The sequence below is a fragment of the Calypte anna genome, chromosome 17, assembly GCF_003957555.1.
Source record: "Calypte anna isolate BGI_N300 chromosome 17, bCalAnn1_v1.p, whole genome shotgun sequence".
NCBI lineage: Eukaryota > Metazoa > Chordata > Aves > Apodiformes > Trochilidae > Calypte > Calypte anna.
In genome coordinates this window covers 1,159,587-1,184,006 of record NC_044262.1, presented here as the reverse complement: position 1 = coordinate 1,184,006, position 24,420 = coordinate 1,159,587, and the positions used below count along the sequence as shown (strand labels likewise).

At 46.9% G+C, this 24,420-nt stretch overlaps 1 protein-coding gene across 2 annotated transcripts; it reads left to right on the top strand.

The window, feature by feature from the left end:
- Window positions 1–26: 26 nt before the first annotated feature.
- Window positions 27–23,967, top strand: FKBP15 (FKBP prolyl isomerase 15). 2 transcript variants are annotated; one of them, XM_030460959.1, is made up of 29 exons: window positions 27–188; window positions 1,278–1,387; window positions 1,684–1,762; window positions 2,348–2,417; window positions 3,628–3,702; window positions 4,510–4,608; window positions 5,011–5,160; window positions 5,965–6,033; window positions 6,404–6,547; window positions 6,996–7,141; window positions 7,869–7,917; window positions 8,556–8,675; window positions 8,947–9,046; window positions 9,969–10,072; window positions 10,461–10,554; window positions 11,380–11,486; window positions 11,823–11,933; window positions 12,526–12,620; window positions 13,297–13,399; window positions 16,778–16,949; window positions 17,420–17,556; window positions 17,862–18,017; window positions 18,673–18,825; window positions 19,162–19,254; window positions 19,683–19,793; window positions 20,325–20,432; window positions 20,626–21,365; window positions 21,759–21,849; window positions 22,287–23,967. In XM_030460959.1, the coding sequence occupies exons 1-29, from the start codon at window positions 130–132 to the stop codon at window positions 22,359–22,361; spliced, it is 3,720 nt and encodes a 1,239-aa protein (XP_030316819.1). In that variant the 5' UTR covers window positions 27–129; the 3' UTR covers window positions 22,362–23,967. The 2 variants fall into 2 exon arrangements, with proteins under 2 accessions (XP_030316819.1, XP_030316818.1); XM_030460958.1 differs by having other exon boundaries at window positions 1,681–1,762.
- The last annotated feature ends 453 nt before the right edge of the window (window positions 23,968–24,420 follow it).

Sequence of the window (24,420 nt, the reverse complement as noted above, 5' to 3'; positions counted from 1 at the left end):
ACGTATCTCCACAGGCCCCGCCCCCTCCCGGCTCTCCTCCGCCCGGTCCCCTCCCGCCGCTGCCGTAAAGCGCAGCGCTGCCAGCCCAGGCGTTTGCGACAGCGCGGGGCGGGCTCCGGTACCGGTACCATGTTCGGGGCGGCGGCGGCGGAGGAGGACGACGCCGATTTCTTGTCCCCTGCCAGCGGGTGAGTGGCCACCGGGCTACAGCCGGGTCACTGCTCCCCTCACTGCCGCTCTGAGGGGGTGGCGGCCCCGGTGAAGCCGCTGGATGGGGGGGGCCGGGGGCTGGGCCTGGCCGTCCCCCGGCCCGGTGAGCGGCGGGTGGGGTTCGGTGGGTCCCGGAGCTGCCGTCCCGGTTCAGGGAGCCCGGTGTCAGAAAGGAGCTGCCTGAAGCTGAGGGGGGGTCACCCACGGGGGGGGTGCGGGAGGGCCGGGGAATCCCGGGGGTGTCTGAGCTTCCCCTGCTTCTGCCCCCGCCCTTCCGCGGCCCCCACGCGTGTTTCCTCCCCCGTGTCATTTGTTGCCGCTCTGGGGATCCCTCGGCAGCCGGAGCCCCCTCTGAGCCCTCCGGGTGCTCCCTGCACGGAGCTGCTGCTGCTTGGCAACTCCTGAGCAGAATCCTCTCCCTTTCCCTTTTTTTTTTTTAATTGGGAAATAGTTGTTGTTCTTTACAAGCCTCCCACGTAACGTGCTGCACACCTGCCGGGGGTGGGGGTGTCCCGTGGGGATCCGAATTAATCCTTGGAATGATGTCCTGGCAGGAATTAGTGATCCCAAAGGCGCTGCCCCCAGCTGGGATCAGTCACCTCCTGCCCCTCAGCAGGGCAGCACCTGCCTTCCTAAAAAGTGATGAGAAAAGGTGTTCCCTGGGCTCTGAAAAAGGAAAATCCTAGTGCTGGATGGTTGTTCTGTGGTATTTTTATTGTTTTTAATGTCCTTACAATCAACCCTTTCATTTAAGGCTGGTTTGTCACTGCTTTACAATTACTTCTTTTTTTTTTTTTTGGTGTGGCTTCAGTTCTTGCTCGTTCCTTGCAGCAGCTTTTGAGGAAATGAAACACAGCTGTGCCACATACCTCAGCCTTTTCAGCTGAAACTTCTGCTTATTCAAAGCTAAATGGGTAATTAGTGTAGAGCAGCTTAACAGGCACCTTTTTGTTTATCTCTACAGTAATGGTAAAGCACTTTATATTTGATAAAATCTATAATTAATGGTGGTCCTTATCTATGAAGTGTGTGCTAAATAAGGTGAATTGATTTGTTTCTGGTCCCAGTGCAAGGTTGGCCTCTCTCTTTGGTCTGGATCAAACAGTCTCAAGCCATGGAAATGAATTCTTCCAGTACACTGCACCCAAGCAGCCAAAGAAGGGTCAAGCAGCAGCTGGTAAGTAACTGAGGGGGTAAAAACCATCTCAGCATGGATCTTGGTGGGAGAGGGAAGGTCCTTGTGGGGGTCAGCAGTGCAAACAGCTCCTCAGCTTCCCTTCAATCATCTTACCCCCCAGTCCCCTCCCTCTGCCTGCTGCCTTCAGGTGCCTTTGGGACATCTCTGCTTTTTCATCTTCTTCTGGAGCTGCTTTTCCTTGGAGGAAGGATTTGGGGGGGGGATATTGTCCCTGGGCAGTGGATGTGGCAGTTCTGTGTCACTCACAGCTCTTCCTGGTTTTGGTTCTGCAGCAGGTCCAGCAGCCCAGAAGGCTCCAGCAGCTTCAGGAGCAGCCTCAGTGTTGGTGGCCACTGCAGTCCATGCCTATCGATAGTAAGTGCAGCAGAGCTCCTGGGCACCTGCTGGAGTTGTCTCAGAGCTCATCCCAGAGGGAAGGGGGTTCTTGGAGGAGTGAAAAGAGATCTTTGTTCATAGACAAGTGTCTGCGTGGGGCAGAGCTGGAGGTTGGTGATGTTGTGCTCTGAGGGAGTTTCTGGTGTCCTGCTGCACTTTGGGGTTGTGTCAGATAAATTTCTGGGTGGGGTTGTTGGAGGGAGCTGCATCCTGCCCTGACAGTTTCAGTTTTTCCAGGCAGCTCTGTCAGATGTTTGTGTCTCATGTGTTCCCTTACAGGGAACTAAGGCACAGAGTGACAGCAGTTAAATTCTCTCTCCATCTCACACTGCTGTCATTTCCCTGGAGTTTGTGAGAAGAATAAGTTTCACCTCAGCCTCCCTAATGCATCCCTCACCTGTGACCAAGCAAGAAAGTTGCAGTTTCTCTAAGCTGAGAAAGGCTGAGTGGTGGTTTTGGTGTGAGGGAAGGGACTTGAACTGTAAGGAAGAAAAACTCAGCATCAGTGAGAGAGAAAGCTGAGGCAGGGCCAGTTCTGCAGCTGAAATCTCACTTGTCTTCCAGCACAAATGGGCAGTACTTGAAGCAAGGCAAGTATGGAGCAGCTGTAGTGGGGAACCATGCTACTAAAGAGGTGAGAAACACTTCACTACTTTTAAAATGTTCATGGCAGGAATGTGGAGGTGTGCAGCAGTGTTTCCCTGAGCTCACCAGCATGTCTTTGGCTTTGACACTGGAGGTTCAGCTGCTCGGGCCTTTCTGGGCTTACTTATGGCTCAGCCTTGGTGACATCTCTTTTTTGCAGCTCCCAAACTTGTAAGATCTCTTACAATTCCTGCCTGAAATGTTTTGGAGCAATGTTTCAGGCACTGTACCTCTTCTGTTATTTCTGGAGGTGATTTTGTAGTTCTTCACAATGTCCTTGACAATTGGATCACAAGTCTGTGCACAGGGAGACCAGTACAAAGAAAACTTGTGTTCAGTAGTACAGTGATGCTCTGCTAAAGTTTTATTAATTTGCTATCAAAAATCTCTCTCCTTCCTCCCCAAGTACTTGTCTAAGAACACAGCACTGGGATGATCAGTAAATTGGTGTCCCTAAAGATCCTTTGAGTACTCTGCTCTGTCCTTGTTGTTGGTATTTATGGTGCTTTGTGTCCCCTGATTCCTGCTGTCATTCTAAGTTGCTTCTGCTTTGGCAAGAGCAAGGAAAAAGAGTAATTTAGCAAACTAATTCCTGAGCCAGTGGTCTGAGCAGTGTCCAGGTGTGGGAGCTGGGGGGAGCAGGGAGGGACAGGACAGGCAGAAGGGAGGTGATGTGGCCTTTCTCAGGCTGCCTTTCCAGCACAGGGGGGACAATCACTCCCAGTTCACCCCCCAGCCCTGTGGGGTGAGGAGCCATTGCTGCAGGTGCATAAAGGAAACCTTTCCTTCTTAATCATGCATTGGAAACCTCACTCCAGTCCTAGCCCAGCCTTTTAAATTGTTTTCTGCCTGTGTGCTAGGTTTTCCAGTTTTAGGTACTGAGGTGTTAATGCCCACTAGGTTTTTACAATGAACTGTGGAAAATGTGGAAGTCATTAAATCATCTTGCTTGTTGCAAAGTAGTTTGAACTGCTTGATGCCTGTGGCTAAATAAAGTCTGCATGTTTTCAAGGGCTTTTCAAAGATGCTACAAAATGACATGAAGCATTTCTGCTGTGAGATATGCTGCAGCAAGGTGCATTTGGCAAATAAATCCTGCAGCCTTAGGCTCAGAGTTTGACAAAGCACCCTAGAATTGAAGATGTGTTGAGTTTCTGTTGTTTGTCCTTCTTCCCTGCCCAATTCCTTGTGGAATCCAGTACAGGATCCTCCTTTACATCAGTCAGCAGCAACAGATTGCAACTGCCAGGATCCACCCAGGCTTTGTGCTCACGGTAAGACTCTGCTTCCAGGGATCTGCAGTGTTCCCAGCACATGGGAGGTGACTCCAAAATGCTTCCTGAAGTCTTTGATGAGAGCCTTGGAGCTCAGACACCATCAGCCCACTGCAGGTGGCCTCATCAGGAGGTTTCATAAAGCAAGTCTGTGCAATGTGGGAGGTGTATTATTACCTCTAGCTCAGGGTTTTGGAGTCCTGCAATGGGTAAAACCAGAACAAAGTTCCTCTTGCTTTATTAGCAAGAGTCGTTAAGTAGCTAATGATACAACTGAGCAAGTAAGAAGGAAATGATGGCAAGGAAATGTTTTCTCTCAGCAATTTGACACTCAGCATTTTCCTGCTGGTAAGAACAAATTGGAGCATTGCAAGTCTTAAAATGTAATCTTACAGGAAGTTTTTTTGCCAGTTTTGCAGAAACTTGGTGTGTTGATTTGCTGCTCTGAGCTTGTCAGCAGGTGATATAAAATTTCTTCATTTGGTAGGAAGTCTGCTCTGAAACAGTAGAATCTTAGTCCAGATTTCTGGCCAGGATGCCAGCTGCTGCTTTGGTTTTACAAGTGCATTTTGAAAGATTAATTTCTGAAGTTAATATTTGCTCAAGTTACAATTCTTCCATAATAACAAGCACATAAATAAAAACCAATTTGTGCATTCTGAACTTTGGTAGTAATACAGTGGGATTCTTCTGCTTCATTTCAGTAGCTCTTATTTTAAACTGCTTTTGCATGTGTTTTGTTTTGGTTTTTTATTAGCTGGGTGCATCTTTTAGTGTATAACATAGAACTGATTTCCTTTCCCACAGGTTCAGCCCAACAATTACAGTACCTTCTATGATGATCAGAGACAAAACTGGTCTATCATGTTTGAGTCAGAAAAGGCAGCAATGGATTTCAGTAAACAGGTAACTGCTTCCTCTGTGCCAGGCAGGGCTTGCTGGCTGGGCAGCAGGCATGTCAAAGTGTATCAGTTCAAAATCCTGCTTTTTTATTGAAGTTTCCACATGGCTGTGACAGAGGCAAACCTGGGATGAGTGCTGGTGGGTAGATGCAGGCCTCTGAGGCAGAGAGCCTGTTATTTGTGATGGGATTTCTAACCCAGACTCTCAAGTACTGTGAGGCCAGCAGCTGTGTAGAGCAGAAGGTGTTTGCTTCTCATACACAAAGTAAAATTTAGCCTCTTAAATGCATCTGAAACCTGAGCTTGATCAATAGAGTATGGAATGGGTCAGGTCTGTTGGGAATCACAGTGGAACTTTCCACTCTGTTTTACTGCCCAGAACCACTGACAGGCTTTCCTTCTGCAGGTTTGCATTGCCAAATGCAACAGCTCCCCAGTGCTTGATTCTGTCCTCTGCCAGGATCTCCTCCTGGGAGAAGGGCAGGGAGCAGAAGGAGGAGACTCTCTGGAGGTTGCCTACACAGGTTGGCTGTTCCAGAACAATGGCCCTGGACAGGTAAAGACATTGCTGCTGCTTCCTCCTAGTACTGAGTGGGTGTCACAGTCCCTGGAAGGGCCCTGCCACATCTAGCACTGTGCTAACCTCATGTTAAAGGTGTATTTGCTTTAACTCATGTTCCCTCACCTTTAACTCATGTTAAAGGTGTATTTTCAGTCACTTGTGGCACCACAAGGAGAGCAAATGTTTTACCTGGAGAATAAGTACTGTTCAGGAGGAGGCAACTGAAAACAGGAACAGGCAGCTGAGAAGTTTTTGACTTCTCTAGGCACTCTCACACAGTAATCACAGAATGCCAGGTTGGATTGGGCCCTCAAGGATCTTTTGGTCCAACCTGTAATGCAAATGGTGAGAAGGAACAATGGAGCTAGGAATATTTCTTTGGAAATAGCTTGAGGAAGTGATAAGTAGGGCCTTGTCTGACACTAAGTGCCTCTCCAAATGCTAAAAGAATGAGATTGCTTTTACCCCTTCTACAGCTGTGTCTGATGCAGTTTGCTAAAAGGCAAAAGAAATGCTTGAAAACATCAAACCATTTAAAATACCTTTAAAATGCTTCTGCTGGTTTGGCTGCTAGAGGAATTCCTGGTGGAGTTCTGCATTTGTGTCCATCTGCAGTTGAATCTTTTAGCTGTGAGAAAGGACTTCCTCATCTTTATGTTGAGAATTAATTCTGGAGGTAGCAGAATGGGAAATGGCATACAGGTGATGCTCAGAGTTTGTAGAATGTGTAAAGTAGCATTCAGAGTCCTGAAACAGGTGGGAAATCCATGGATTTTGTGTTTTTGTTCAACTCTCTAGGTGTTTGACTCTAATGTCAACAAAGAGAAGCTGCTGCGGGTCAAGCTGGGATCTGGGAAGGTCATCAAGGTAGAACTTCTAATTATACTGCTTTCCTCCAGGCTGTCAGTCTGATCTGTGGCAACTGCTGAAGCTACAAAGTTTAAAACTTGAACTCTATATCTAACTATGTGGAGACCTGGAAGCCTCCAGTTATCATGTTAGAGATTGATGTTACCTGTTTGGTTTCATTATTATCATGTTGGGACCTGCATCTTTATCCATAAATCAATATAAGTTAATTTTGCAATTTATAATTGGTCATTATGTCTTCTTGTAATACATAGTGCAGACTGAACATGAGTTTACAAGAATCTTTAACTGAAACACTTTTAATCAGTGTTAATAAAAGAAACTGTAGTGTCACTGATAACTCTTTATTGTGTCTCTGAAAACACAGGGCTGGGAAGAAGGAATGGTGGGGATGAAGAAGGGTGGCCGAAGGTACCTGATAATTCCTCCAGCCTGGGGCTATGGGGCTCAGGGAGCTGCTGGCCGGGTCCCTCCAGACTCTACTCTGGTTTTTGAGGTGGAAGTCAGGAGGGTGAGTGTCTCCTTCTCTTCATTTCACATCTGCTTTGTGCCTCTTGGTAGCAGCCTCTGTCTGCATGGTGAGAACTGCAGCTCAGGGACAGTTATAAACCAAATACCTCAGGAAGATGCATATCTTTAAAAAAAAAACAAACCCCAAACTAACAAACACAAAACCCTAATCCAAAAAAAACCCCTCTAGGCTGCTTACTAAGACATGTCTGTTCTGTCTTCATCTTTTTGTTGTCTTATTTGTGAGTCACTTAGGAAAACAGAATAGTCACAGAGGGGGTTGCTGGAATGTAAAGACTTCTCTGGTTATGAATCAGTTTTTTAAATCAGCTTTTACTTTTGCAGTGCATGAGCTTGACAAAGAAGTAGTCATCAGAAGTAAACAAGTTGCTGAAAACTTTTTTGGGACCCCCAGAAAAGCATCTTTTTTGTTTATATGCTTTTTTAAGGTGAAGCTGGTAAAAGAAAGCTCAGGTTCTGATGGACAGAGTGTTAGTTCAAGGGATTCTGCTGCCCCTTCTCCAGTCCCCAGTTCAGATGGCTGTTCTGCAGACACTGGTTTATTGCCTCCAACTACCATCCCTCCAAAGCCTGGGTAAGGAGCAGCACAGCTGAAACAACTCACTGTGTTAAAAGATGTCTGATAAACATCTGGCACACAGCAGTGTCAGCACGTTTTTGTTTGGCACACGTGGGTCCTTTGTGTGCCAGCTCAGTGCTGTCAGAGTGGCAGGACAGTGCTAACAAGACCTGCAGGAAATGTTCTGCTTGGATGTGCTGACTTCCAGATTTCAAGGAATTGAAATGGGCTCAGATGAAAAGTCTTTCCTCTGCAGCACTGCTGAGACCTAGCACGAGTGAGCTGGGTGGGTACTGCTCATCTCAGGGTGGGAATAGGTTGTTCTTGGTAAATGCTCTGTTTCTTTAATTGCAGAATTTATGTTGCCACTTTTTTTTTAATTAACTGAAGGGCTCATTTATCTGTTCTGAGGAGTTCAAGTTTTAAGTGCTTGTTTAGTTGCCATAAGTAGTTTGTTATTGGACTTGGTTCAGACTGTACCAGAATGTGGCTGTTAGAGCAATCAACAAAATCATCTTTCTGGAATGAGCTGTTCCACAGCTGTGGGACTTGCCTGTAATGATGCTCTGAAATCTACAGATTGTTGCAAAGAATCTTCCAAAAATAAGGTAAAAGATGTGCTCGTGATAATAAGTAAATGGTTTTCCGAGAGGGAGGTTTATTTGACAGTGTTGAGAAATGCAGAATATTGGCTCTTGAATTTCATCCTTGTTAATCAGCATGCTCTTGTTTGGCCTTGCAGGGAGCCAGCTGTTCGGGCCAAGTCAAACTCCATCAGTGAGCAGCTAGCAGTAAGTGCTGGTTTCTTCCTAGATAATTTGAAGCCTTAAGGAGGGAAGGTTGGGTCACCACTGCATTTAGTGCTGTTGAAGATGAACTGAGCATCAAGCAAGCAAGATGCTCTCAAATCTCATTAACAGCAGATGAGAGACTTTTAAAATTTATTTAGGGATTAGCAGAACATGCCTGCCCTTAAATGCAAATTTAAGTTGGGCACGTGGATACTCAAAGCTAGTTGTCTTCTTGGATAAGTAAACAGATCTAAATGGATAGCCAGGAGTAGTTAGGATATTTGGTATAAGTTTATATAGCTACACAAGAAGACTTTTTGTGTGTTCCTCAGGACAGAAAGAGCTGCTAAGCAGCTGCCTTAATTCACATATTTTCTTGTTGCTGTGTTTTGTGCAAGGGTAGTTACTCCATGTAATGACAGCAGTGTCATCCCAGAAGGGAAGTGTATCAACAAGTCAGATCAGCAAATCCACAGTGGTTTTAGGTGCTTGAAAATTAGTTTTCACACAGTCCTTGAAAGATTGAAAGAACCGTAATTGAGTCAGTGATTTTGAAGAGTCTGCTACTTGTAAATGACTCAATGTCTGCAAAGGCTGGGCTGGAACAAAGGAAGAGTAACTGCAAATGTTTCTTTCAGAACCCAGATGTAGCAAAGGCAAAGCTGATTTCTCGGATGGCCAAGATGGGCCAGCCCATGCTGCCCTTCCTCGCCGGGACAGCCGGGGGGCAGCTTGACTCCAGTGACTCAGAAATAGAGGTAAAGCACTAAGCACTGGAGTGTTTCTGTTTCTCTCTTGGATATTTTCCTCTACAGTGTGATTTCCTTAAAGTGTCTGTGGTGAGACAGACCCTTCATGCAGGGAGGGCATTCTCTGTTCCTGTGCCTGGAGGGTTTAACCACTCCACTCTTCCTCTCTAGTTCATTTGGGGTAGCTGGGTAATACTCATGTGATCTGGGGTTCAAGCTGTTCACTCATTCTGTAGCATTTGTTGTAATTCACAGCAAGTTTTTTTATTTTTTTTTTTAGGATCCAAATACCCTGAGAGGGACAGCACAACCTGTGGTGCCAGCTTCCATGAGACCTTCACAGCCAGCTCACGTGGTCCTGCCCACAGTGTCACCACAAGGTAAGGTGCTGGTAAGGCTGGGGCTGAGGTAGAGGAATTTCACTTCTATGCAAGCTTTAAGCACAAGTGCTGTATAAATGGAGGATTCCTTTCAGGAACTGATAGCTAATCATTGTAGCATTGAGATTGGAAAAGACCTCTAAGATCACCAATTCCAGCTGCCAGCCCAACACCCCCATGCCCTCTAAACCCTGTCCCTACAGGACATCTACACAGCTTTGAAATCCTTCCAGGGATGGGGACTCTACCACTGCCCTGGGCAGCTTGTTCCAATGCCTGACCAGTTTTCAGTAAAGAAATAAATAAAAATCCAATCTAAAGCTCTGAGGGCATTTCCTCTTATCCTGTCACTGGTTACTTGCTGATCCAAAGGTAAACTAATTCCAATTCTCTGTAGTGTGTCTTCACTGGGATCCTGTGCACACATTGCACTCCTGGGGACAGCAGCCTGAGCTGTTCTGTAATCATGTGTTCTGGGGTGGCACTGAGATTTCTAGGCCATGTGATTTGTAAGTGGAACTCTTACAAATCCTTCCCAAGTGAACAGAAATGTTCAGTTTTGAAAACTGAAATTCGTGACACTCTGGCAAGTCACTTGTCTTCCCTCAGTGGTCATGTCAGCTGCTGCTCAGCTGAACAGTCTTTAAAAAGAGTCACTCTGAGTAGCATCTTGTGTCAGTAAACAAAGCCACCTTTCTTTCAATGAAAAAAGGTGGGCTAAATGTAGCTGAAAGCAAAGTTTCTGTGAATTATTATTCTTTTCTTGACCTTTTATCACTTGTTTCACCATATTTAATCTTCAGCAGACCTCACACAAGCTTGTGCTAAACTTTTTTTTTGTGCCTAGTGAATTTTTTTTGGCCATTTCATATTGGATGACTTTCTAGCTACTTCGTGATGTGCTGAATTTCTTCTCTTTCAGTACCTCAGGCATCTGGTTCTACACCCCCAGTATCTTCTGCTGCTTTAATGCCTGCAACAGTCCAGCCCCCTTCAGCTCTGCCAGGAGGAGCACAAGGCTTTCAGGTACCAAAATGAAACCAAAGAGAGTATTGTCATTTCTGTCCTTTCTCATGTGTCTTGCTGCCTTCTCCATTGCTGAGAGCAAGGACTTTATAGCAGTGTATAAGGATGAGAGTCCTGGGCACTGCTGATTTTTAAAAGGTGAAGGCAGAGGAAGAAAATATGTGAGGGTAAAAAAAGGCATTTAAAAAAAACAAAGCCTTGAGAGAGGGGTTTTTGGTTTTCTTCCCTTTAATTAGGATTGTTGTGGAATTTGACTTTCTGCTCCCTAATTCTGCTTGTTTTCTTTCCAAATATCACCATTGCTCTGGGGTATAAAAAATATGAAAACCACCTGGATGGGGGGAGGAATATCAAAACAGATTCTAATCTCTTGAATTTCTTCTGCAAGGCATACCCAGGAATGGCATTTGCTTACCCCCAAAGTGCTGCAGCAGCCTCTCAGCTCCAGCCTGTGGGACAGATGTATCCTGCACCTTACCAAGGTATGGTTAAAGCCCCTGCTTTTCAGCAGGCTGCAATCCCTTCTGTAAACTGTTTTTAGTGAGGGTTTAGGTAGCATACACAGAGTCACCTTGTCTGGTGTACTGGGCTGTTTTGCAAACTCTTGATTTTTAATAACAAATAGGTGTAAAAAGTCCTCAATAAATATCCATCTCTTTCTTACTTTAAGGAACTTTGTGCAGCATAAAAGGAGAGGGAATTTCTAGGTGTATTCCCAAGGCTGTGCATCAGTAAATGTATTTTATAGCTGGTGCTTCCAGTTGTATTTATAACTGGAATAGTAAACTGCTCTTCTGTCAGTCAGGGACAGAATTTAAGCAGATATATATATATATATATATATATAGAGAGAGAGAGAGAGAGAGAGGTCTTTAAGCAGGAGCACTTAGCCCTCAAAAAGGGCACAACCTAAAAAGGACTAAAGGCATTTAAAGGACCATTTAGGTAATCCCTGTTGGTCAAGATTTGCATATTTCTGAACCTCTCCTGGAGCATTTTTTTTTTCAGTTCCAAGTTTCAGAAGCCAACCTTTGTTCCTGCTTTTTGATTCTACCTCACTGTGTTCCATGTCAGTGTGTCTGGGGGGTTCCCCAAGTGCTGTTGTGTGGCTGAAGAATTTCCTGTAGTCATAAACTTGCCTATTCCTGAGGGTTGGAAAATAACCATGTTATTAGTTTTCCAGTTACCAAGGTCACTTCTGGTTCTGGGAAGTGTGGCTGGCTTCAAAGTGCCAGGTGGTGCTGTGGGTACCTCTGTGTGCAGGTTTTTTCCCCTGGTGACTGCAGATCTCTCTATTTCCACTCAAGCTGGGGATGTGACCTCCTTTTTGATGACAGAAGCTCGGCAGCACAACACTGAAATCCGAATGGCTGTCACCAAAGTGATGGACAAAATGGATCACCTGGCTGCCAAGGTAATGTAGGGCACAAGGGATTGCTCAGCACAGCTCTTGGCTCTCCAGATGTAGTCTGAGGAGCTACTGAGGTGCCTGCAAGACATCTGTAAGTGATGGGGCTGGCTCAGGGAGAATTCAGATGTTGAAGTGGTGACAGTTCAGCTCCTATGAAAAAGCCCAAGCTGAGGGAGGGCATTTTTCCTGCAGAGGTTCCCTGCCCTTCAGGAGCTGACCCAGTAGCATGTACCCTGCAGCTGATCAGGTGGAACACCAAGATGAATCTCTGCAGCTGTTTGACTTTACCTGCATCCATCAATTCATTTCCTGAGGCTTATGAGTGGTTTGTCCCTGCAGGTAGAGGAGCTGAAGAAACAAAGTGTTGCTAACAACTCACTCCTGCCTGGTATTTCCTCTGTCACTATGGAAGCCTCCATGATCATGAGCAATATCCAACGGATAATCCAGGTGAGCATGGCCACCCTTAGTTGTGTGCTTTCCTACACAACTCTGCTCTTCCTACTGAGGATTGCTCAAGTGTCCATCCACCCAGGTGTTCTACTTTGCTTGGCCAAAAACAACTGCCTAGGTTAAACATGAGAGAGTGATTTCCACTCCTCTCCACCCAAAGAAACCCCCACGAACCACCTTAACAGTTTGTGGTTTGGGTACTTTCTGAGGCAGAGTTGATATATTGGTATTTAATAGGTGCTGGCAAAAAGTTCCATGTGAGAGAAATTCTGCCACTTAATTCCCTATGGACATAACCCACTTCACAGCTGAAGTACCACGTTGCAAGAACCAACTACTTCTGTTTTTCACTACTTACTCTTTGACTTGGCAGTTTTTCAAGGCAGCAGTATTAGAATCTTGGGTTTTTGGGGTGAAAAATTCAACCAGACCCAATATCCTCTGGAGTGTGGTTTGACAACTCCTGTCCCAGGCCAGGACCACAGCATCTTCCTGTTCTCACCTCTGCACTGCATCTGTACAAAAGAAAGGTTTAGGTACTGCAAGGAAGTCTGAGTAAGAGGAATACTCATGCTGGGCTGTGCTTTAGGAGAATGAGAGACTGAAGCAGGAGATATTTGAGAAGAGCAGTCGGATTGAGGAGCAGAATGAGAAGATCAGTGAGCTCATTGAGAGGAATCAGAGGTAAGGAGCAGGGGGGTGAAGCTTCTTTGTAGGTGTAGAGGCTTTCCAGCTTACACTTGGTTTGGCATAACTTGGAGAAGTGTTCATCAGACATGTGCTGATACTTTCAGCTATTTTTTCTTTTAAGGCACTCAAAGTGTGGGGGGTTCCCCTGTTCTCTGCAGGGTCTATCTCCAAAACTCTGCTTTACAGTAAATGTGAATAAATGTGAATGTGCAGAAGGGGAAAAAAACCCTCATGGAGTCTCCTCTGAGCACATTTGCTCTGCTTGTGGGAGTTCCTGTATGTTTGCTAGCTTTTTAGTAAGGTGGAAGAAGTTATGGGGCATATGTGGTGTCCCTAGTTCCCCTGCTGGGTGTGTGCTCTCTTCAGTTTAAGAAGGGGAATAACTTGTTTAAGGGAACAGCAAAGGCCAGTGGCTGTCAGGTCATCAAAACTCTTGGCTGTGTACTGGGAGCATCAGAGCACTTGCAGAGGTAAAGCACTTACCCAAACTGATGCAATCTCTGCTCTGCCAAGCACACCCATTCCACCCTTTTGAGGTCAGCCTCTTAGTGCAAAATTGTCTGAGACAAATCATGAGTAAAACTGCTTGGAAATACTGCCTTCTGTCTGAGCTCCTTGCTCCAAGTCATCCATTTCCATAAACACTGATGGATTCTTCCCCTGTTCACAGATATGTGGAGCAGAGTAACTTGCTGATGGAGCAGAGGAACCATTCCCTGCAAACAACAAATGAGAACACACAGGCAAGAGTGTTGCATGCAGAGCAGGAGAAGGTAATGGTGACAATGAGCCCCAGAGCTCTGGCTGCAGCCAGGAAGGGGCTTAAGTCAGTTCTCCTAAAGACAGCTGCAGTTCTGAACTTGGATTTTGAAAGCTGTTTTGAGGGGGGAGATAATATTTTCATGGCTTTCCTGACAAAAGCACAGAGGATTTAAATCTCCATTTTATGCTGTCTTACCTTCACTAATGTTACCTCACAGGAAAGTGATGGGTTTGTTGTTAACTTTGTAGGTATATGGCCATCATGTTGAGGAATTGTGTGTATCCCTGGGGCTTTGTTGGGTTGAAAATGTATTTAGTATATATGATTGCACTGAGAGTTTCAGAAAAGTTGTATTCTCTGTGTTTAACTGGCATAGAGTGAAGATAGAACAGAGCTGTAAGAAAAATTTCCTACTGGAGTTTCTTCATTGCACTTTTTCACTTTTTTTTTCTTTTCTTAACTACTAATCAAAAGCTGGTTGTTTCTACCAATAATGTATTGTGCTTTTGTGAAAGGAGCTATTGAAAAATAGCTTTCAAACCAGTTAAATGCATGGCTGCAACTCCTGTCGTGTCTGCTTGTGACAGCCCAGCCCAGGCAGAGTGGCTCTGGTGTCAGCTCTGCCTCCTCCAGCACTGCCCTTGTAAATGGCACCCAGGTCACTCTCATGCCATGCTGCCTTCTGAGCTCTGCATCTCTCCAGTTCAAGTGTGAGATGATAAATGCTTGTTCTGCATGAGAACCATAGCTCAGTGCACCTAAAACTGACAGAAACTGCAGCTTTCCAAAGTGTGCTATGGCTGATGATTGTTGCTGGTGTGAGCAGGCAATGAAGGAGAGTTGTGTTTTTCCACCCCAGGTTTTTCACCTGTATGTAGGGAGTGTGAAGGATTCTAACCCAGGAGTGAGTCAGTTTGAAATGATAAATAAAATTCTTTTTGCTTAGTGAGCACAACATCCAGCTTGTGGGATAAGTAACTTGGAGAGGAAGAGTCTTTTGGAAGTAGAAGATATGATCTGCAGGAACCTTTTGGGCCTCATCTTCAGTAGGACTCCACTTGATCCAGCAGTCACTGCCTGGGAGGTGACACTGTGGCATGAACAGACCTCATGCCAGACCAGAAAAGCCCTGGCTTGCACTGGAGAAGGTTTCCCCTAGTCTTGTGAGAGTGTTGACTGTATGAAGGCTGATGTTCCTTCCTCTTCCTTTTTTCTAACCTGGCTTGGTCTGTGACTGCAGTTGTTGAGATCACTATGGACAGACAGAATCGGGGAAAAGACTTTTAAGCTATTTTATCTATTCTTTGCTTAAAAATAGGGACTTGCCCTTTGCTGTGTGCCACAGGCTGAGCATCTGTACTCAAGATTTCTGAGGTGTCAGGAGCTTTAAACTGCTTTTGAGTTCTAGATTTTCAGATCTTCTGGCAGAGCACATCGCATTTAGGTGCAGGCTTTGTCTCCCATCAGGATAAGGACCCCCCAGTGCAGTGAAACACGAGTCACAGGTAGGACCCTTCCTACCCCTCAGTGTCACCTGGAAGGACACCTTTAGCTTCTCTCTTTTTCAGCCAGGTCTCCCTGTCCTTTTCTGTCTCAGCTTTTGTAGCTCTTTGAATAATTAAAGGCTTCCGTGGCATGCCCTAGGCTCCTGTAATGAAGCATTGTGCTTTTCTGATGATGATTTAATGCCTCTGCCTTTCAAGTTGTGTTCTTAACTCTTCCTGTTTCCTGTCACTGCTTTCTCTTCCTAGCACATGCTGCCAGTGGATCGGGGCTGGGACCAGGTGAGGCAGTGTCTGCTGACTGTGTAGGTGACAGATAACTGTGTCCTCCAGAGTGCCAGCCCAGCTTCCTCTGGAGCCAGCTAGAAGGTGATTGAAAGGATTGCCTGAGGTCTTGAATCAGCACAGATCCTCACCTAGGAAAGGGGCTTTGCCTGGCCCCTTCTTTCTTGGGGAGAAAGAAGGCACTCACTGCCACAACTTCAGTCTATAGCAGTTCCTGACATAGCATTTCCTCTTTATTTTTCTTTATTTGCCATTAAAGACAAAGGGAAATGGTACAATAATCTTTATGTGCCATGGGGTTTGGTTTTCATTTTAACATGCTAGGAGTTAGTATCTTGAGCTGCAGTGAGACATTTATAGCAAGATGAGAGGAAAGCAGGTCTGTGTGGGGTTATTTAGCCAGTGTGCTGAAATGCTGCTTCCTCCTCTTTAAAATTAAGTGTGGTATCCCAGACTTCAAGGTCAGCACATACTCATTCACCACAGCTCGAACAGTGTTGCTCACAACTCTTCCCTACCATAAGGTGGTGGTCCTAGTCTGAAGGGAAACACTAGTTCAGGAAAAATCCAGTCCCCTGAAAGCCCCCTGGGAATCTGAATGCAGGCGAAAAGATGCAAGTGAGGTTTTCCTGACAGAGTCCTGTGTGGCAGAGCATCTTCTGAACCTTTTGTGTCATGCAACGAGATTGGGAACCTGACTTTGTGTCTTGCTGCCTTGAGCCGCTCCTAACATACTGCTTACAGGTTGTCTGACAAGCTGGTTCTGTTTCCTGCTTTTATGTGAGTCCTTGACTTTGAGCAAAATAACTCTGTACAGGTCACCAAATTACTGTGAGAACAACTGTGCTCCAAAATGAGAGCCTTGCCCATGCAGGCACGTTGGGGTGACTGTGTGCTGGGTGCTCTGCAGGGAAGGTGCTCTTTTGGTTGGGATGAGCTTAAGTTTTGTGTGGCTTTTCAGTTATTTGTTAGCTTACAGATGGCTGAATCATGGAATCATAGAATGTCAGGGGTTGGAAGGAACCTTTAGAGATCATTCAGTCCAACCCCCTGCCAGAGCAGGATCACCCAGGGCAGGACACACAGAACACATCCAGGGGGGTTTGGAAAATCTCCAGAGGAGACTCCACAACCTCTCTGGGCAGCCTGGGCCAGGGCTTCCTCACCCTCACAGGAAAGAAGCTTCTCCTTGTGTTGAGGTGGAGCTTCTTATGTTCCAGCTTTGAAGCCCAGGTTTTTATTTGGAAAACATTGTCATAGGCTGAAAACTCAGCAGAGCCCCCAGGCACTGGTACAACCCTTTAACTCATTTCAGCTTTCCAGGAAAACTCAGAGTTGAACAAGTGTGGTAATGAGGTTGCTGGTGGCCTTGTGCAACTTTCTAGTCATCCTGGAGAGGTTACAGCTGTGTGACTCACAATAACATGGCAAAAAAGTTCTGGTTGCCTCCTCAATTTGGAGATGTCTGTGAGGTGCTGGATCCCAGCACTTCCCTGATAAGGTCTCTGGTACAAACAGTTCTGGTGTCTCCTCACAGTCACATACCTGGGTTTTTTGTTTCTTTTTCCCCTCTCTTTTCCCTGCTCCATTTTGTGATACAGGCCAAAGTTGCAGAGGAGTTAGCAGGTGCCACAGCCCAGGTTTCCCAGCTGCAGCTGGAGCTGACTGCCCACCAGAAGAAGGAGATGGAGCTGAGGAAACAGCTCTCAGCTGCCTTGCAGGAGGCAGAGCGACACGAGACACAGCTCAACAAGCTGCAGGCACAGTTAGCAGGTAGGACTTGGTGTGCCTCTTCCATGAGAGCTCCTTTATGTCGTTCTTTTTCCTCTTTTGTAAGTCAGAGGCTTTGCCTTTCTTCAGGGTGTCTGTTCTTGCTTTCCCTTGGCTCAGTCACAAGGATATCAGAGGACACTGTTGCACTGAAGTGGCTGACAGGTTCACTAAAAGGGCAGTGGGCAGAACAGGGATGAAGAGGGATGCCCTGTGTAGGAGCAGTCTTCTGGTGTTACTGCCTAACACTTTCTAGAGGAACCAGAGATGTTCCAGTGGTTGGAAAGTTAAGACAAAAGCTGAGGTATTCAGCATTGCTATCTGAAAGAAAAAGCTCTTGATAACTCCCCCCTGCAAGTGCAAGCTGTGTTGCTGGGTTCATTGTGCAGGAGAGAGACTTTTCCTTCCCATCAGCCCCCAAATACCTGAAATACATGAAGTGCTGAAACCCACACTAAAGTGTGTTTCTGCAGAGCTCCAAGAAGCCTCTGAGGACACTCAGACAAGATTCAAAGCTGAGAAGCAGAGCCGCAAGCAGCTGGACATGAAGATCACAGCCCTGGAAGAAGAGTTGATGGACCTGAAAGTGGAAAAGGAGAGTCTTGAAAGGGTATGTCCTGTGCCAGCACTGCAGAGATGCAGGGTTTCTGTTGTTTGTCCAGAAATTTACACAGAAATTTTATTTAATTGTTTGTAAATATGAAAGTTAGGTAAATCTTGACTCATCCCCAGCCAAGAATTTCAGTGCTGGAGGATTCTTTGTGCTTATGTGACTTTCATTTTGCTTTTAATATCTTAGTAATATGTTAACCTTCCCACCTCCAAAATAATCTCAGCTTGATGTTAAACTGGTAAGATTAAGGAAGAGAAACCTACTTTGGTTCAATCTGGTCTATTCTGTGTTCTGTACTGCAGAATCTTGCAGAGAGAAAAAAGAAAGCCCTCTCAGAGAGAGCTCAGGCAGAGGAAGAGATGGAAGAAATACGTAGATCATATCAGGAGGAACTGGACAAGCTCAGACAGCTGCTGAAAAAGGCACGGACATCAACTGACCAGGCAGCAGCTGAGCAGGTGAGGAGCCATGGGAGGAAGTCTGGAAGGCTGGTGGGAGCCTGCAGGTAGGAAATAGTCATGAAAATGCTCAGGTAGTGGAAGAATGGAAATGTTACCTGCTTGAGTTTGGAGGTTAACTTCAACACAGGGCTCACTTTGCCTTTCTAAAATATCTTTGGTGTTTTCTGACCTCAGGATTTGCACTGAAGTCTCTCTAAGGAAGTGTCTGGTTGGAAGGCTGTGGGTCCTGACCATTCTGACTTAATCACAGTCCCTAAAGTGGCTGCAGGGTTTAGGTCCAGCGTGGCTGCAGGCTGGTGTGGGGCATCACATCAGGACAGTGTTCAGAGAGTTTCCAAGTGAGGAAAGGAAAGGCAAATAGAGCTCATAGTAGAGGCAGAATGCAGGACTCATAGTAGAGTAGTACTCATTCTGCCTCATAGTAGAGGCAGAATGCAGGACTGCTAATGAGTGGAAGACTGCTTAGAAATATGCCAAAAGATCAGAAATCTGGGCCAGACCTTCATGCCAACCTGAGGGGTTGTGGCCAGAAGAAGCTGGGAGAGGTGTGGGCAGGAGTTAGTGACAGCTGCAGGGTTAGTCCAGCTCCAAGCTTCCAACACTGGTGCAAATCCAGGTGATGTGTGTTCCTAATGATCTCTCTGCTGGGCAGCTGACACTCCTCCAGGCAGAGCTGGAATCCCAGTGGGAAGCCAGATGTCAACGTGCAGTGGCCTCAGCCAGGGAGCAGCACATGAGACAGCACCAGGAGGTGTGTGAGCAGAGGGATGCCCTGCAGCACCAGGTGTCCCAGCTGGAAGAGAAGGTAAAGATTGTTCTTTATTGCTGAAATGCACCATCAAAGAACCAGTAACTGCAACCAGCAGTCCTCTCCCACGTGACTGTGGCTCAGCTTTCAGATTTCTTGACTGTCTTGGGAGTTGTCTGTACTTGAGTCTGTTGGGTTGGTGAGGTTGTGAATTTACTGCTGCAGCTCTGAAGGGAGGGGGAAATAGAGGCAACCTCAGTCTTGGACTAAAGCAACAGCTACAGTCTCCTCTGAGCATTGCTCTGGGTGACTGGTTTTGTACAGAGGGTATTTTGAAGTGGGTGCCACTGAGAGGAGGCTGTGAACTGGTGGGCTCTGGTTCTTCTCTTTCAGCTTGCAGCTCTGAAACACTCAAAAAAAGCAGAGGAGCAAAAACTCCAAGAGTTCCAGCAACGTTTGGAGCAACTGGAGCCTATCAAAGAGAAGGTAAATGGAATAACACAGGAGCTGAATGTGAGCTGGAGTGCAGTGATCAGTAGCTATGTCCAGAAAAACAAAACATGAGTTTCAGAATTTGAGGGAAGGAATAACTTCCCATTTCTTCCAGCAAACCAAAACAGGTCCAATGATGTGACACAGCCCTCATTTCACTGGAATCCCAGTAATGGCCATTCTAAGTGGAACTTAAAAAATTAATGACACAGTTGTGGACCTCCAGGGTTTTGGTTTGGTTGGATATCTTTATTGTGGAGCTGTTGCATACAGCTGAGTCTTTTGCAACTCTCTGTTAAAACCCTGCTTAAAGGTGCACTCAGTAATTTACTGCTCCCTGCAAAACTGTCAGCAGATAACCCATCCATCACAAGGTGCAGTGTGTCTGGGGAGCTGCTCTCACTTTGGTCTCCCTTTGGCAGTACACAGCTCTGCAGTCGGATGTGCTGGTGCTGAAGTCTCGCTATGAGGAACGCATCAGAGAGCTGGAGAGAGAGCAGGATGGGTCTTCACCTCCTGACTTCACAGAAGAAGTGAGCTTGACTGTCTCCAATATTCCTCCTTACTAAGCAAATCTATTGCTTTTGCTGTGAATTAGTTCTCTTTGAGCAGAGATAAGAAGGAAAAACTTCTTTTTTACCCAGCAGCACTGTGTTTGTAGTAGCAGGTTCTGTAGAGGAAGAAGGATGTGATCTTCCTGCTGCCTCCTTTGTTGCTTGATTATTTTTTTAAGGTTAGAACTTCAAATTTGAAGTTTAGATTTATAAATTGAAAGAGTAGTGAAAAATAAGTGTCCACCTGATTTGGGCTTGTGCCATCTGCCTTAGGGTCTTGGAGTGGTGGGTTTGGTGCATATATAATGGTGCATGAGAGATATATAATCTGTCATGAATAAAGATGCCATGAGAGATTCTGCTTTGCTATGGGAATTTCTATTTTAAAACCAAGATTCTTTGAAAATCATGTTTGGATTTATTCTTGGATTTCCTTGGAGAAACATCTGATGTGGAGTCTAATGGTTCCCATTGAATCCTATCTTTGTTTCCTGTCTTGCCCTTTTCCAGGTGAAGAAGATAATGAACAGTGTGTTCCAGTCTCTTCGGGGTGAATTTGAGCTGGAGGAGAGCTACAGTGGCAGGACAGTGCTGGGGGTTGTCATGAACACTATTAAGGTACAGGGATGGGAGATACAAGGGGATGAAAGTGAGAAAAGTAATCTTGGGCTACAAATAAAATTTCCATTGGGAGTCTGAGGTAACTGAGAGGCAGAAATGTGCTGAGGAGGGCAAAGCAACCCAGTAGCAGAAAGGATGTGATTGTTTCTGTTTAGGGTGTAACCTATGTTCTCTCTACTCCATTTTTCAGACTGTAACACTGCAGCTGCTCAGCAGGCAGCAGGAGAAACCAGATCATGAGAGTAAAAAGGAGGAATCTGAAACAGGAGCAGTGAAACAGGAGGAATCACAGGGAGCAAAGGAGGATCATGAAGATCCCACACAGCAGAGCCCAGCACAGGGGGCTGCATTCCCAGCTGGTTCCAGGGAAGTGACCACAGGCTCAGCAGTATCTGACCAGGAAGGGCAGTCTGCTCCTCTGGCTGCCAGGCCCAGAACTCCTGAGGCAGAGCAGGTGACACAGAGCAGTGGTGTGGCAGAGAAGGTCCAGGAGGAGCAGGAGTCTGGAACCAAATCCCTCCTGGATCCTGATCAAGAGCCTGTGCTTGCAGGACAGCCTGTTCCCAAGATGGATGAGGACCTTGTCCCAGCTGAGCAAAAGCAGGAGAGCAGTCCCACCAGGAAAGCTGAGGCTGAGCTCAGTCCCTCCAGACTGCCTGTGCAGGCAGAAGATGCAGAACCCTCTGTTATGGAAGCCAAGGCAGGGGACATGGATGTCTCAGTGCTTCCAGAGAAGCCACCAGGTGTGGAGCAGGAGGCAGAGGAGCCTGTGGGAGGTTTAGAGCCCCCTCCCTTAAATGGTGAGGGAGGGAACTGCACAGCGGGAGCTGCCTCCCAGGAGGAGAATGCTTCAGGATCCAGCACAGCCATCCTTGGAGGGACCCCAGGACCCCAGGAACCGAGCTCCAGCCCCAGGCCAAAAGATTTTGGGTAAGCAGTGAGTGCTGGGGTAGCCACAGTCCTGGGCAGCACAGCCAGGGGTGTTCAGCAGTGTCACCTCTGCAGGGAGCACACCCCATCACACTGATGTGTCACAGCATTGTCACAGTGCTGGCCCTGCTCAAGGAGAGGCTGTGGAGGGACAAGTGTCTGGGGGAGGCTGTGATGAGTGGTTCCCAGCTGAGTGCAGGGGAAACATGCAGCTTCTCTAGGATCTGGTTCTGGTGGCTGCCAGATCCTGGTACTGAAATGCTCCACACTGGTGAATCTCACAGGTTTTAGAAGTTTGTCTTGGCAGCAGAACTTTTCCATTGTTCTTTAACAGAACTTGCAAGAAAAACATCTCCTCACCTGCAAGTGAACTGTTAATTCTTTATCTTCTAGCCTCTTTGAGGATGACAACTTCTTTGAAACAGCATCTCCTAAACCACTGAAGCCTCGAGTTCCTTCTGAAGAGGAGGATGAGGAGGAAGTGGTAGGTGTCTGTATTTTTCTACTCCTACTAAGCTGGCTCAGGTGTTAACCTGTCTGTGAAATCCTTCCCTGGGGAACTGCCTGGCTCCTGCTAGCTGAGCTTGGAGCTCCCTGGATATTCTCTGTAAATCAGGAGAGTCTGGGTTTGTTTCTTGTGCTTGGAAGGGTTGTCTGGGCTGAGAGACTGCACCAAACTCCTGCTGGCATGAAATGATGGATGTGAGAGGTGAATTGTAGGGTTTTAGTGTTTTGCCTCCTTCCTATCCCATCTTGCCTGGAATGTGAAGGCATCATAGCACAAGTACAAAAACATCACTTATCAGGTTTCTGGCTGCCATCTCCCTAGGGATGGTGGAGGTTTCAGAGACACAGCTGTGTGATTCCTCAGTACTGGGGAGCTGTTCAGACTGAGAAGTTTCCCTCTGGTTTGACTTGCAGAGCATGAAGGGGCGTCCCCCCCCAGCTCCACTCTTTGGTGATGATGATGATGATGATCTGGACTGGCTGGGATGAAGAGTTGCCTGCTGAGCCTGTGAGCCCTCTCCTCTGGGCATGGCCCCTACCTGGGGACTCAGGAGCTGCCTGCACAGGACACTTGGCAACAACCAGGGACTTGCCAGGCTCTTGTCCAGCAGGGCCTGAGAGGAAGGGACTCTTCTTGCACTCGTGAGCCCTCAGGTGCATTGCTCTGCCCTGACAAACGTGCACAGAGGTTGGGGACAAGCTGAAGGAACCAGCTGGTCTTACTGCACATTTGTATTGCTGTCCTCCTCCTGTCAGCTGTGGATTCATTAATCTAAAACTTTATGCAAATATGAACTCTGTTAAGTGCTTCAGAAGAACAAGTCTGGCAGGACCCTGCAGTAGGTAATGACTTTTTTTTTAAAAAAACAAAACCAGACTAAAATCTTTCTCCCTCCCCAGTGAAGGTTCCTGTTAGCTCCCAGGGGCCCTGCACCAGCTTGTCACTAGGTTATTAGCCATGTGCAGCAGGTGCTTGGGCCAAGAGCTGTTTCCTGTGATCCAGGGGCTGGCACAGGCACCTAGGGGACACCCCAGGGCTGAGGAGGTTGGGTGGGTGTTGCCACTTGTTTGGAGCTGAGCAGGGACTGTGGTGGCACCTTCAGTGCTCCCAGCATCAGTCATTGCTGCTGGGAGAAGCCAAATTCTCAGCTTATGGAGGACCCTGAGGCTCACAGAGACCTCACAAAAATGATTCACTGTGCAGCCAGCTTATCTCCTCCTTGGTCATGTGCAGGGGTGAAATTTGTGGGGTTTCTGCTGGGCTGTGTTTTGCTGGCAGTGAAAGCAGCCATGCAGCTGTGCAGTGTGCTGCTGGCTCCAGAGGTGCTTGTGGAAAGCAGCCAAGCCCAGCCTGTGCCTTTTTCCCTGCTGCTGGTTAAAGTGTGAGGATCACAGCACAACTTGGTGGTGGTGGGACATGAGCTATAACCCAGCATCACCCAGCCAGAGGGGAACTTTTCAGTTTTGTGTGGACCAAGAGGGGAAGCTGTGCAGATGGACAGCATGCTGGGTCACTCCTGGCACTTCTGTACTCACTGGCACTGACACAATGAAGTGGGAGCAGTTTTTAGTATCTCAAACAATCTCTCCTTCACTAAATACAATGGAAGTGCTTAAAATAATTCCCTAGTAGTTTCCATAACTGCCTTTTAACATCTCTGAGCTGAATTTGATCTGTGCCCTCTGAAATCCAGTTTCTCTGGGGGGCAGCAGTGGGCATTCCTGGAGCAGGGCAGTGTGACAGGTCCCTGCAAACTGCCAAATGCAGCTAAAATTGTGGGTGAGCCCAAAGCCTGTGACCTGGCTGTCCTGCAGGGGGAACTCAGTGGGGATTTCCTGAGGAGCTGCTCCAGAAATGAAAGCAGGGAATGGTTTATTTGGTGCTGCATGGGCTGGTGTGTGAAACCCAGGGCTCCTCTGGGACCTCCCCTCCCCTGCGCTGCTCTGAGGGTGGGTGTCCTCTGGACCCCCCTCTGTGTCCTCCTAGAGATCATTGCTATTACTAACAAATTCCACTTCTTGTTTCCAGTTACAAGTAGGTAACCTGAGGGATTTGCATTTCACTTCTTGAAAAATAAAGTGCAATTAAACCTGTGATTTTTGGTTTGGGTTGGGGTTTTTTGCATGCATGGGTTTTACTTTAGTAAAAGGTTTTGAGGCCAGGGTCGGGGGTGAACCAGGCAGGGAGGGACCTGGCTGAGGAGGTGCCCCAGGGACATAGCTGGGTGAAGGTGGCACCCAACAGGGGTGTCTGGGGCAGGGGACAGTGAGGATCCCCCCCCCCCCCACACACACACACTTGGGCCATGGTTATTGAACTCATCCCCTCTGCTGGTGCCAGAACCTTCTCTGTGCAACAGGGACCATTCAACAGCTGGTGCTGGGCCAATTCTGTCTTTAATATCTCTATTTCTGTGGGACTCTGCCCTTCCCCACCTGCCTTGTCCCTCTGCATGTGCCACACCAGGCTCTCAGGGGGTATAAAAAAGGGTTGGTTTGTTGGTTTGCTTGTTTTTATTGCTTTTGAATAGTTTCCTTCCCAGAAAAG